Below are 12,852 nucleotides of genomic sequence, written 5' to 3'. Positions count from 1 at the left end.
AACCACTGGTCCCATCACCCAGGCTTAACTGACCTCAGGTAGAACACTCATACAGCATTCACACATCAACACTCCACATGACATACACAACACATCTCCTCTCTTTACATTGCACATCACACACAGCAAAGCGTAACAGAACACATCTCCCCTCTTCCAACAACAGCGCAAGACATCACACAACACATTTCCACAAACACCAACATAAGCCATTCACACCGACTCGCATCATCATAGCTAGCACACAACACGTGCTCTGACACTCTACCACTCACCTCATACCCGATGCACTGGCCAGGCACGCCAGGACCAACAACCAATATCACTGCCACGCTTCGGACCCTGATGAGGGTGGAAAGAGTCATAGAAGCGCACGCAGTACAGCTAAACACAGCCGCAACGCATGTGCACAGAGAAAGAAATCAAATTATTTGTGGTAAATAAACCACAAAGTCGGGGTAGTGTTTGACCATGCAATCCCTAATACTACAGACATGCCCATACCAAAGTCGGGGGCGCTACCACCCAGATACCAAACTAATAACCTTGCATGACTAACTTCAGTCACACCCCGACAATTGGTGGCGCTACCACCTCACACAGCCATACGCGGAATAACCATGCATAACCTATTATAGTCACGCCCCGACGGAACTGGTGGCGCTACCACCAGTAACACACGGACACTGTTTAACCATGTGCAACTCATCACAATCACGCCCACACCAAACTGGAGGCGCTACCCCCAGATACCATACTATGTGGCACTGCCTCTCAAATACCCTTGTGGCATACCCATCCACATACATGCTGAATGTTAGGCTGAAGGCGCTACCCCCAGCAACCACATTGAGAGCTAAGACATGCTGACCTGGCACTCACACCATCAGCAACCATACTTATAAATTTCATATAAGCTTCACCCAAAACCAAAAACACGGGAGGCGCTACTCCCTCAGTCACCAGACAACCATATCAACACCCATACAAGGGATACTTGAAGGCGCGACCCCCAATATGACTAAACTGCCCAGATCCATACATCACATATTACACAATATGTAGTTCACATTGCAATATTTTCAGCATTAGTTTGGATGCATTTCTTAAAAGACACTATATATATATGTCATGAAGCCCAAACCAAATCCATTCCTAAAAGTCCATGTCGCTATTTAGCGACTTAAATGCTGAAAATCCTCAAAAAGTTACATCTAGTCTCTAAAACATTAGATGTCATGAACCCGACCCAAATCCAATCCTAAAAGTCCATGTTGTCAAATAAAAGTCCATGTTGTCATGGGACAACGTAAATGCTGAAAATTCTCAAAAAAGTCAAAAACTAAACATTCAGGAAAACCCCGACTTCCATACTAGTTTTGGACCATACCATATATTTTACTCCATACTAAAAGTCTATGTCGCTTGCTGCAACGCTAAACTGCAAATCCTCAAGAGTGTTAAATCTAAAACACACTCATCACATCCAAACCATAACCATCCATACTTAAAAACAAAACACCAGCCTGCAATCTATCTATATGCATCAAAGTAAATGAAACACAGATAAGCACATAAGCAAAATACACACTAGGATACTCCACATAATACATTTTCCTTCAATCCATAGAGCAAGCAACTTCAACCATTTTACCCAAGTCCATAGCTCCATAGCTTAAAGCATACTTAGTTTTACCCAAATCCAGGCTCCATGGATCTGTCCCATGCCGTACCATGTCCAAACACCTCCATTGTGCAGATGTGTCCACAATGTTGCCAAACTACGCAGCTTTTACCAACTTCCATTACGTATTCTGATCCCCTGCATTAGTACTCCTTGCAGGTTTGTCCAACCACTCCAATCCTTTGACCACCAGACCTTCTATGTACCACTGTCTTCCCTTATGGGACCCAGCTCGAACTCTCCAATGTACAGATGGGACAGTCTCCCGTAGTTGTAAGTGCAGGAATGACATGCACACAAGCCCAGCTGTGATGTTAGACTTCAGCGCACATAACCGGAGCAGCAGTTTTTAGTGCACATAACCACAGCAGTTATTCTCCAGACCATCAGACTCCTCTCTCCTGCACATGAGACTCGCTTTACCTGCCATGCAATTCATGCCCAGCATCCAAGCGCTATGCATCTTCCATTAACTGGCACCCCAAAACTGGGAAGATGACTCCATAAAGATGTCCATGGATCATAATAATCCGGCTAATAACCAATACGTTGTTCCCTCTCCTGCTTATGGGATCCAGCTCTGCAGCTCGCCTGATGATGGAATCAACTCCCCTTTCTTCAACTTAAGAGTTGGCTTCCCTTTTTTTAGCCCTGCAGTATCTTGCCACCCTGGGTGATGGGCCTTACTTCATTTGGGAGCAGTGTTGTCCTCTTCTTCCTTCCTGCACCCCCCTCAGCAGGGCACCAGCTTTACATCTGTTTCACGCGTAGATTCTTCTTTTAAAAGACCAACTCGTCACCAATGTATCGAAGCAGCTCCCAGCTTTCTTAGGTTGACATGCTAGTTTTATTGCCAGCTTTATAGGCATCATTACAAGCAGTCATCAGGTTACATATGGGACAATAAAACACTGGCAGCCCATCACCCAGGCTTCTGACTGAACAACTGACCAGGTTACAACATTCACCCATGCATTCCATCACTCGGGCATAAACACTCCACATGACATCACAACATTCATTCTGCAAAGCCAAGCCATCACTGATGACAAATTAGCGACCTGCAAAACTTCATCTTTGCCCAAACCACTGTACCCTATGTTTGTTGCACCTAAATCACACTTGAAGTGGCTAAAACCGTGAAAAAGAATTTGTCAAAATCCTACCGTGCCCAGCACTTAAGGAAAAGGCCAGAGCGAATATCAGTTTCAAGCTCAAATAGCTCAGCAAAAGAAAAAAAAACGGTGTAACTTCAATTCCAGTTTACAAACCGCTGGATGATCTAATCGATGCAGCTTCTTCTCCCAATCTAGGTGAGGATGTGAATTATAGAGCCATAAATTCAGCTAATGAGACTTTGGAGGCCCGATCCCCAAAAACTCTACCTCCAAAATGAATAATGATATCCACTTAACAGAGATTTGTCGTGCAGTCGATGAATATTTGGCAGCACAACCATCCCAATCACCAGCCTTAAAGCATGCATCTGAACCTGCCTTACAAGCAACAACAACAAAAAAAAGAAATCTAGAACAAAACTACGCCAAAGATAGTGGAAAAGTGACTCCGCCAATGGGAGCCGTCTCTCTTGGTGATACGGGGAAGGGTATTTTGGAACCTGCAAATAAATTACAATATTCAGACAAGTTCTCTGTAAAAGTAGGCTCTGGTATACCGCATTCTGAAATCAATAACCACTACCATTGCAGAGGTGCTAGAAAGTAGACCACAGGAATCACGTCAGGCAATGAGGGCTCTGAGTGCACCTGACAAAGAATTCAATCAAAGGGCCCCAAAGACAAAACAATTTGCTCGTATTTGGTTAACAATAAAATGCTGCCCTCGACCTGCCACGCAATACATCTTGAATCGTAAATCCCTGTTGGAGATTATTTCGGAGATACCTGCTTTAGATGATGTCAAATCAATTGATATTGAGCAAGTCGAATTTCTCTCTAAGGGAGATGGGACAGAAGTAAGAGTTTGGATGAATTCGAAAGTAATCTGGAATTTGATGTGGACACAAAAAGTGAACTTGCTTGATTTGGGCTTTATACTTGAGAAAGAGGAGCAGATTCCGCAACAGTTGAAGGTACATCTGGCTCCCTCAAAATTTGACAAATCTCAACTGGGCATGAATAAAAATCAAGCAAGAATCACAGAGTGCTCATGCAAACAACAAGCAAACTGTCATTAGAGTTTACCTCAGAAAGATCAGGTTCTGACATTAGCTGGAATTCGAGGTTTTAAGCATCTTTTGAACAAACCATCAGAGTTATGCTCATACGATATAATTATGCTCCAAGAAACGTGGCTCATAGAGCCCCCGGTGTGGAATGGCTTTGACCTACAGGTAATTCCAGCTAACAAGGCAGCTCGGGGTAGGCCCACCTCAGGTCTGTTGATTGCCACTAAACAGAGCCCACTCAAAGATTGAATCTTCGGCCTCACCGAGCCCATTCATACAGTTGATCAGGGCGCAACATAATCTACAATCATTTGCCCTGATCAACTTGTATTGGAATCCTGAGGCCATCTCTGACGATACATTTTTGGAGGATCTCATTGGTTGTGATCACAGGATCACATGATTGTGCTTGACCCATGTATTTGCTTCACTATTATTGCAGGTGATTTTAATCTTCATTGTTTTTCTCAACAAAACAGCCTTCAAAGTAGGCGTTTGATGAAATGGTTAAAACTGGCCAAATCAAGAAACCTTTTAGTTTTGAATGGCTCCATTCCCTCTGATAATCCTTCGAAAGCGACATGGCAGAGAGGAAACAGTGCCAGCATAATAGACTATATTTATGTGGAAGAAAAAATTATGGCACAAATTAGTTTGTTTTAAGTCTGCTAGAATAACCTGAGTGATCATAACATGCTGTCTAGTCTATGAAATGGTCAATCCCGAATTTGACATGTATACTTCCATCTGAATACATCCAGGGAAATATAAGTGTGAACACGGCCCGTAATAGGTTAAGGTGGAACATCAACTCGCTTAAAGCATTTGGAGAACATTATGCATTGTTACTGGCACAATCTAATATAAATCAAGATTTGGAGGAAGTAATTTATGCAGATGCTATGCAGAAGTTTCAACCCACATCGAGAATACAAATACAGAAACAAAAGCCTCACTTCCACAATTTTAAGCAAGGAAGTCAAAGACAAAAAAACACAAGTCAGACAGGAAAAACGCCAAGCAGCATACTTACCACTGGTTTCTCGATTGAAGGTCTTAAAACAAATTCAGACGAAGTATAAAAATTGGATGAGAGCCAGAAAAGCCACCTTACATCAAATTGATGGAGCCAATATGCTCCGTACTTTAAGCAGTAAAAACACTAAACAAATATGGTCCTTGATAAATCAATCTACAGCGGGAAACCAAATAGCTATACAGTCAAACTGTATAAATGAACAAATGTGGGCTGAGTATTTCTCCAAAATACACAACAGGGGGACCTAAACATCAACACTAGTGTTGAACAAATTGGGATGTTTATACTTCATAAACAAAGCCAGTAATTTGAGAGCTCTAGGGCCTGATGGGCTCTCGAATCTCATGTTAAAACAACACCCAGAGTTGTGGGCTAACATATTGCTTGCTATGTTTAATAACATCATTCAGACACAGAGGATACCTGAATCATGGAAATGTGCAATTATCATTCCCATTTATAAGAAAGGGGACCGTAATAATCTGGCAAGTTATCGCCCTATTTCTCTGCTGGATGCACCAAGTAAAATATTTGCCCGGATTATTCTTCGGGAATTCAATAATTGGTCACAAAAAACCTTCAATCGAGATCCCTTGCAGTCTGTGTTTTTAACAGGTCTAGGCACAATCCCAAACATCATGACTTTAAATATGCTGAAATCACAATGTGCAAAAGAAAATCAAGTCTTATATATGGCCTTTGTGGATTTTAAAATGGCTTTTGATTCCATTGATCGCAACATGCTATATAAAAAACTGCATCGATATGGCTGTCCGCCCTCCTTAATTGCACTAATAATGCATCTGCACTCGGATACACAGCTGCAGGTTCCTTTGAACACAGAAGGTTTATTAACTGCTCCTATTAGAATAAATCGCGGGTTAAAACAAGGTTGTATCTTGGCGTCCACACTTTTCATATTTTTCATACTTGACATTGGCCAGGTATTTCTTTCTATTGCAGCTGACTCACCTAAATTAGGAACTCAGCGCATACCGTGGTTATTACACGCGGATGATTTGGTCCTCCTGTTGCGAACCCCGATAGGACTGCAAAAACGATTAGATGGCTTGGCACAGTATACTAGCTCGAATGATCTATCTGTGAATCAGGAAAAAACTCAGATACTAATTTGCAAAAGAAGGATGGTAAATTGATCTACTAAATATAACTGGCACATTCACCAAAAAGGTGTTGCACATAACATCTGATTACAAGTACCTGGGTATACATGTTCAAGATTCTAGGTCATATGAGAAGCATTTTCATATTCTTGACTTTAAATTAAGAATGTTAATTTCCCAAGTGAAAATGTTGGCTTACAAGTACGAGAAATTCTCATATAAACATATCTTGGCATTCTATGAGCAAAAGGTTGTGTCAGTTTTGGTATACGGCATGGAAACATTGTTAAATACTCAACATCCATTGCGGCATGTGCTTGAAGCCAGATTCTGGAAAAAGGTCCTGAGACTACCTATATGCATACCAATGCCTATCTTGCGGCATGAACTGGGTTTGTTGCCATTATCAGTTTATGTTATATGGACGAAATGTGCCTTTCTACGTAAATGTAGAATGAGCTTGCGATTAGACAACATCTTGGGGACAGTTGCTCATTATTTGAGGACTTCAACACATCCTTTTTCGCAACAGTGGCGACAGGAAGTCTATAAGAATATATCAGATGCAAGTATTAGTGTTCAATTGTTGCTTGAGAATCTAATACAAGCCAAAAGGAAATTATATCAGTTCAATTGCATTGTGAATACAGAAAAATGTATTTTATATAATGATTTCTATACCGCACTGTTTGGACATAAGAGGCATCGCCAAATGTCAGATTATCTGGTCAAATTCCCATCGCCATATCTAAGAAATAAGTACTTAAGATTCAGACTAAATCTATGGCCTACAAATGACATTTTGGCTAGGAGAAAACAGATCCTAAAAGAAATCTAAATTTCTGTTGTTTTTGCAAAAATAATATGCAAACAGAGACGCTGGAACATATCATAGTCTCTTGCCCCTATTTGGAGTCGCAGAGAAATTTACTTTTTTCAAATACATTATACATTTATACACCGGCTGATCATGAGGACATATGGCGGCGTCTCTTCTGCAGCACAAAATTTTCTGTGAGGAAAGCGATTGTCCATTTTTTGATTCGTTTATTCCCAAATGAATTTTAAGTCATAAGAAAAGAATCTGCAGAGAAGTACTTAAAATGTATTGTAGTTGTAATCATGTAATTTAATTTTTATTAATTGATGTAACTAATGAATTGTAAATAAGATGTAAATTGATACATTGATAAATTGTAAATAGGAATGTATGAAATAGGTAAAGTTTTTATGTTATATTGTAAATTACAAATTTGAAAGGTTGAATTATTTCAGCCAACCAAATAAAAAAAAAAAAAAATTAAAAAAGCATTACAGCATTCAGCAATCCCAAATTAATCATGAGGAAAATCTAGCCACAATAGTGGCAGTTTCGGGTCCCGCACAGCAGAATGTAAAATCTCTGGGAAATCACTTCCATAAAGAGTTTGGGGGTGAAGAATTCCTCAACACTGCTGCTGGATGGCTGGGCGGAGGCCTGGACATGTATTAACAGATTTGCACCACTGGGAATTTGTGATTATGTGGAATGACTGACTTCTATGGATATGTCCATTAATAACAGAGACATGGGAGCCGCAGGAGGTGTAGCCTGTGGGAGATTCACTAGAGGCGTACCCTTTATAGCTGCCAGATCAGATCCCATTGAAGTGAAAGAACATTCAGTGGCAATAACTGAAGTGAAGAAAAACACAACTTCCACCATCAATGTATTAGACAGGATCCTGGACAGAATTGAGGACGTTGGGACTGTATGTGTAGGCAGTGGCATCTCCAGGAAGCAAATTTACAGGTGGGGGGGCATAGAGGGGCCAGAGAGAAAAGCAAAAGTAGGGGGGGCACCTATAAAAGGGCAATGTGTATGCTTTTCCCAAATTGACGCGGGCAATCCAAAATGGCCCGGGGGAGGTAAAAACCATGCATTTATACAGCAAGCTATTCTGCTGTATATATCTTGATGTTAACGATATTGTCTCATCCTATAGCGATATTTTAAATATGTATATTGGTATATCTCCAAAACTCGATAATCGCCCAGCAAACACACAGCACCAGTTAAGTTCACTCCTGGTTTCGGGCAATGTGTTCAGATGTTGCCTGTTGTCATTGGCTGGTAATGGACACCTGCCATTTTATGCACTTTGAAATGAAAGTGTCCTTTTTGTGTCCCGATAGCATCTGCTGTAGGTGGCCTTTCACAAGTGTGCCATTAATGCCCACGGTTTGCAATGCCTTTTTGTGCATCTTGCATCTGGCTGTGGGTGCTTTTCTAGAAGATCTGTGAAGATCGCAATAGGGGCTGTGGGTTGCATTCTCAGCAGTGTCTTTGTGTGGACAATTTATAGTGCAAATGTAGCAAGAGCATTGAGAATATCCACAGCGGGCATGTGAACTCGAGGAGCACAGTGTGTGTGCTGTAACAGCAGTCAACCAGCGACAAGATATGATCCTTTAAAGCAGTGTCTTCTGCAGAGATGGAGCCACCCTAATGTCTCGAGGGCAGTGTGTCCCCTTCACTCCAGAAGAAAAAAACCAGGCTGAGTAACAACCCAGCAAACGAGCAAGTGACAGCTGGGAAAAGGAGGACAGCAGATTAGATCACCAAGCCCCCTGCTTCCCTCAGCAAAGCTGGGGGCTCGGCCAGGAAATCCTTGTCAGGGGTGAGCTACCCGCCAAGACCCCAATTTGAATTTCAACATCAGCGGCCTGGCTGGCCTGATTGTTAAAATTCAAATTGGGGTCTTTTTTCACTGTGCCCTCACTCCCTCAGGAAGGCTTGCCTTTTTACCTAATAGCGCATGCGTGTGCACGCATACAGTAGCATGGCAAGCCCTAGACCCCGATGCTGACCATCACCCCTGTGCCGCTGTCCTGTGTGCACCTTTATGGTGGGTTCTTCACTGCATTTGCTGTGCACGTAGCCGGCCCCAGCAGCAGCAGCATTGTGGCCCTGTGTATTGCGGTCCTGTGTGTGTGCCGTGCAGGTGGGCACCAGGCAGCACTGCAGAGAGAGTAGCCCAGGTAGGGGTGGCAGGGTAGCATCCAGCATTGCAAGAGTCGGGGTGGGCCACAAAAAATGTCTTGCTACTTTCCCCCCAAATGCAGTGCGCGCAATTCCATACGTTCTCATTTATGCCCCCAAACCACCCACCCCTGCCCAATCTACTTTTTTTGGTAACATTAGTGGCAGATGGCATTTTAACACATCAAAAAATATATATATATAATGATAACAGATGCAGGAATCTCCTTAGCGATCTGTCCAGGCGCTCTGTGGCAAAATACATGCAAACCTCCGAATTTGCATATCGATTGTCCCAACAGAAATGACTTCACAGAAAAGGACATTGCAAGGAGCGTCATCAATCTTTGATACTTGGAGGCACCACGGCAGTGACTTTAGAGTAAGTTGCCATAAGTAAGGGAGGAAAGCTCAGGGGCAACATGCTCGCCTTAGAAGCAAGACGACATGGAGCAACACAGGTTCGATCCCCAGTGTCCGCACTTAGAAACCTCGGGGTATTAAGCGTGTTATAAATAACCTATCATATCATACCAAGCGGCAAATATCTTTGTGGTGCAAAATACCTAAATTGCGCTATTTTTATATATGGAGCAACTTTATAGTCATTTGGCTTTTTTTAAATAACAGCATGATGTATTAACATAAGCTATGAAGTGAATCACTTACCGAGCTGCAGATAAGATACACTGCGATGTGCTCAGGATCACACACTTTGCTAAAATGGTGAAACCCGGGATGCAGACAATTTAAGCAACTGAGCACATCCTCCCAGGTTTAGTTGATATGGATATTTATTAAGGTTTTGCTTTGCATTTCATGTGCCTAAGTAATACTTTATTTATAGCAATGCCTTGGAAGCAAACCACATTACATAATAAACTATCCTTTCATAGTAAACTAACTATACACTACATACATTCTCATAGAAATGTTGAGCAATAAGAGCTTGGCTTTGGTTTTATTCTCCCCATCCTGCATGCAAAGTCACAATAGCATAATGTAGATTAATGTGAGCCTAACAAATCCCCCTTGGGTTTTAAAGACATAGTCACTTGCGATACCCCATTCACATTTCAAAAGGGACAAAAGCCCCCGATTACAGTCACCCCCCCCCCCAGCGAAAAGTTCTGTTGACACAGCAAGGTGAGAGCCCCTCTGCTGCCCAGAGCTCCTTGGGACATTGTCCCTGCAGCGGGACACCTCTCCCGTTCGGAAAGGGTCAGGTGTCCTGCTGCCAGAACAATGCGCGTGCCGAGCAGGAATTGCTCAGAACATATTGTCCTGCCAGCGGGACACCTTTCCCGTTGGGCACCCTCATTGAGTTGCTTAACGGGAGAGGTGTCCCACTGACAAAAGAGCCTCTGGGGCGGGGGGCAGCTTGCCCTCCCTGCTCAGTACGCCACAGTAAAGGGGGGCAAAAACAGGATTTCAGAGGAGGGGCCAGGCCCCCCTGGCACCTCCCTAGTCACAGGAAAATACAAAACCTACAAACAGCACAACATGGAAAGATGTTGAAATTAAAAAAAATAATAATCAAAAAAATAAAAATAAGTATAATTCTGAATATAAACACCAAATTGTCGGCAGATACTGTGTGATGGTCAGGCCCGGCCTTAGGGAGGGGTGAGCCAGGCGACCACATTAGCCCCTGCCACGCTAGCTCAGGGGGGGGGGGGTCTTTCAAGGGCTCCCCCGGGCTGGCGTAGCGGGAGAAGGCGCACCAGGCAGGCACATTCAATGTCAAGATTGTCACCAAATGTGCCCCACCGCCGCGGGCACCTTCACCAACAAAAGGCACCATTAGCCCCCGCCACGCCAGCTCAGGGGGGGGGGGGGGGGGAGTCTTTCAAGGGCTCCCCCGGGCTGGCGTAGCGGGAGAAGGCGCACCAGGCAGGCACATTCAATGTCAAGATTGTCACCAAATGTGCCCCACCGCCGCGGGCACCTTCACCAACAAAAGGCACCGTTAGCCCTCGCCACGCCAGCTCGGGGGAAGTCTTTCAAGAGCAGGCGCCTCATTGTTAGTCAATGAACCCGTGGAGGCAGAGTGCATTTAGGTACAATAGGGTGTAATGCACCCTATTCATAGAATTACCTCCTCGCTTTAAAAAAAAGAAATTAAAAAAGTGACACTCCGTGACCATGCCCCCTGTTGACCAGGGGCACACAAGGGGGGGGGGGCGCCATTTCGCCCAGGGCGCTACTGCCCCCAAGGCCGGCCCTGGTGATGGTGTTACACTCTGCCACTTGCTTTCACTGCTGGTTCACCCAAGGCATAGCTCTCAACTCACCTGCTTTTGGCGGGTGTTACCCGCCCTGTAAAGGGCTGACTCACCCGCCAAGCCTCCTGCACGCCCATTCATTCTAATGGGCGTCTCACCCGCCAAAAAGAAAATCGGGTGATTTCACCCGCCTTTGCAAAACAAATGGTTGAGAGCTATGCCCAAGGGTTGTACCGGCAATAGTGCAGGACAGAGTCACGCAGCTGTCAGGTCAGTGGATTAGTCGAGTGTAATCAAAGTAATCCCCTACCAGTCCACTGTATAGACAGACTAATTCATGCGTTGCATGCTCTGTCCTGGAGCCTGCCTTAGAATCACATAAGTTACTTGCCACTGTAAAAAGCAATAGGATCTGTCACTGAAATCTGTATGCGGTAGGGCTGCTTCAAAAGCAGTAGCCTACTGCCTAAATCTGTAAGGTTGGCAAGTATGGTATTATGTCAAGCACAGTGGATATCCTTGAGGAGGGGAAGAACACTTTAATTGTAAAGAAAGTTTCCTGTCGTGGAGGCTGAAGCCTGAAAAGTAAAGTACTGTGACGAGGAATACAGACGTAGCAGTAATGAGCATAGTTCATGCATAATAAGTTGGGATCCTTTAGATTTTTTTAAAAAAATAATGTATTAACGGTGTTTAATAATGCGCTCATTTTGTCACTTGAAACTCAAAGTGCGCTGTAAAACGAGGGTAAACAACATGCATTGCAAACACAAAGAGTATAACGAACATGAAAATAAGGAGTTAACAATAATAAGGACGAACGTATAAAAACCGTACCAAAAAAATAAAAAATAAAAATTCTACAGAACTTCACAAAAATCAGGCAAAAAAACAATAAAATAATGAGATTTAGATTCCCGGCTGAATACTGTAAAATATGACGCTAACAAGCCAGGTCTTCAAACAATGTTCAATAATAGTCTGGTCAAATATACCACCCAATCACCCAAAAAATGAAAAGTGCAAAGGCATTCCAGACATGTAAGGTCGCAAGACCCATATGAAGTAAAGGTCATGCGTGAACTGGCCGAATTCCGAAGCATGCAGAAGGGGCGTGTCCAATTCCGTTGAACGATATGAGTCACCCGCGACATGCTCCCCTGCTGCCTTAGTTCTTACTTGTGGCTGGTCGGGTGAGGCGGTGCAGTTTCTGGTTGGGGCTGCATGATTTGGACCGCTGCGAGTCTTCTTACCCCTAGAGGTCCCTATGAGGTAGTGCCTAGTTCCAATCCGAGAAAAGGACCTTAGCAACGCTCCGTCCCCTCTTCATCACGTGCGTCACACGTTCGGGCGTGTTTGGAAAGTCACGTGCTTCTAGTTGGGCACGTCATTAAAGTGTCCCCGTTGCAAGGCGTGGAAGAGCGGGAAGGCTGGTGCAGCCTCGTGGGCTAGAGGGGAAGGCCTGAACTTAAGATAGCATCATGGCCAGAGCAGATGAACAATGTCATTCCTCGTTACCAAGCGAATTTGGTTTACAGTTAGTCTTAAACCTATCGCATACTTGGTTGTT

At 43.6% G+C, this 12,852-nt stretch overlaps 1 protein-coding gene across 5 annotated transcripts in view; it reads right to left on the bottom strand.

The window, feature by feature from the left end:
* The window catches only part of LOC138526199 (cohesin subunit SA-2-like), a 2,217,157-nt gene extending 2,204,568 nt beyond the window's left edge, over positions 1-12,589 (bottom strand). For all 5 annotated transcript variants that reach the window (XR_011283519.1, XR_011283520.1, XR_011283521.1 and 2 more), the window contains exon 1: positions 12,462-12,589. Coding sequence is in view for 2 of the 5 variants with exons in the window: in XM_069636632.1 (XP_069492733.1) it covers positions 12,462-12,508 (47 nt within the window). In the remaining 3 variants the exon portion in view is untranslated. The remainder of the gene's footprint in view (positions 1-12,461) is intronic.
* Between the last annotated feature and the right edge of the window lie 263 nt (positions 12,590-12,852).

Source organism: Ambystoma mexicanum, chromosome 7p, assembly GCF_040938575.1.
Source record: "Ambystoma mexicanum isolate Mex_15411 chromosome 7p, UKY_AmexF1_1, whole genome shotgun sequence".
NCBI lineage: Eukaryota > Metazoa > Chordata > Amphibia > Caudata > Ambystomatidae > Ambystoma > Ambystoma mexicanum.
This window is presented reverse-complemented; position numbering and strand designations above follow the sequence as displayed.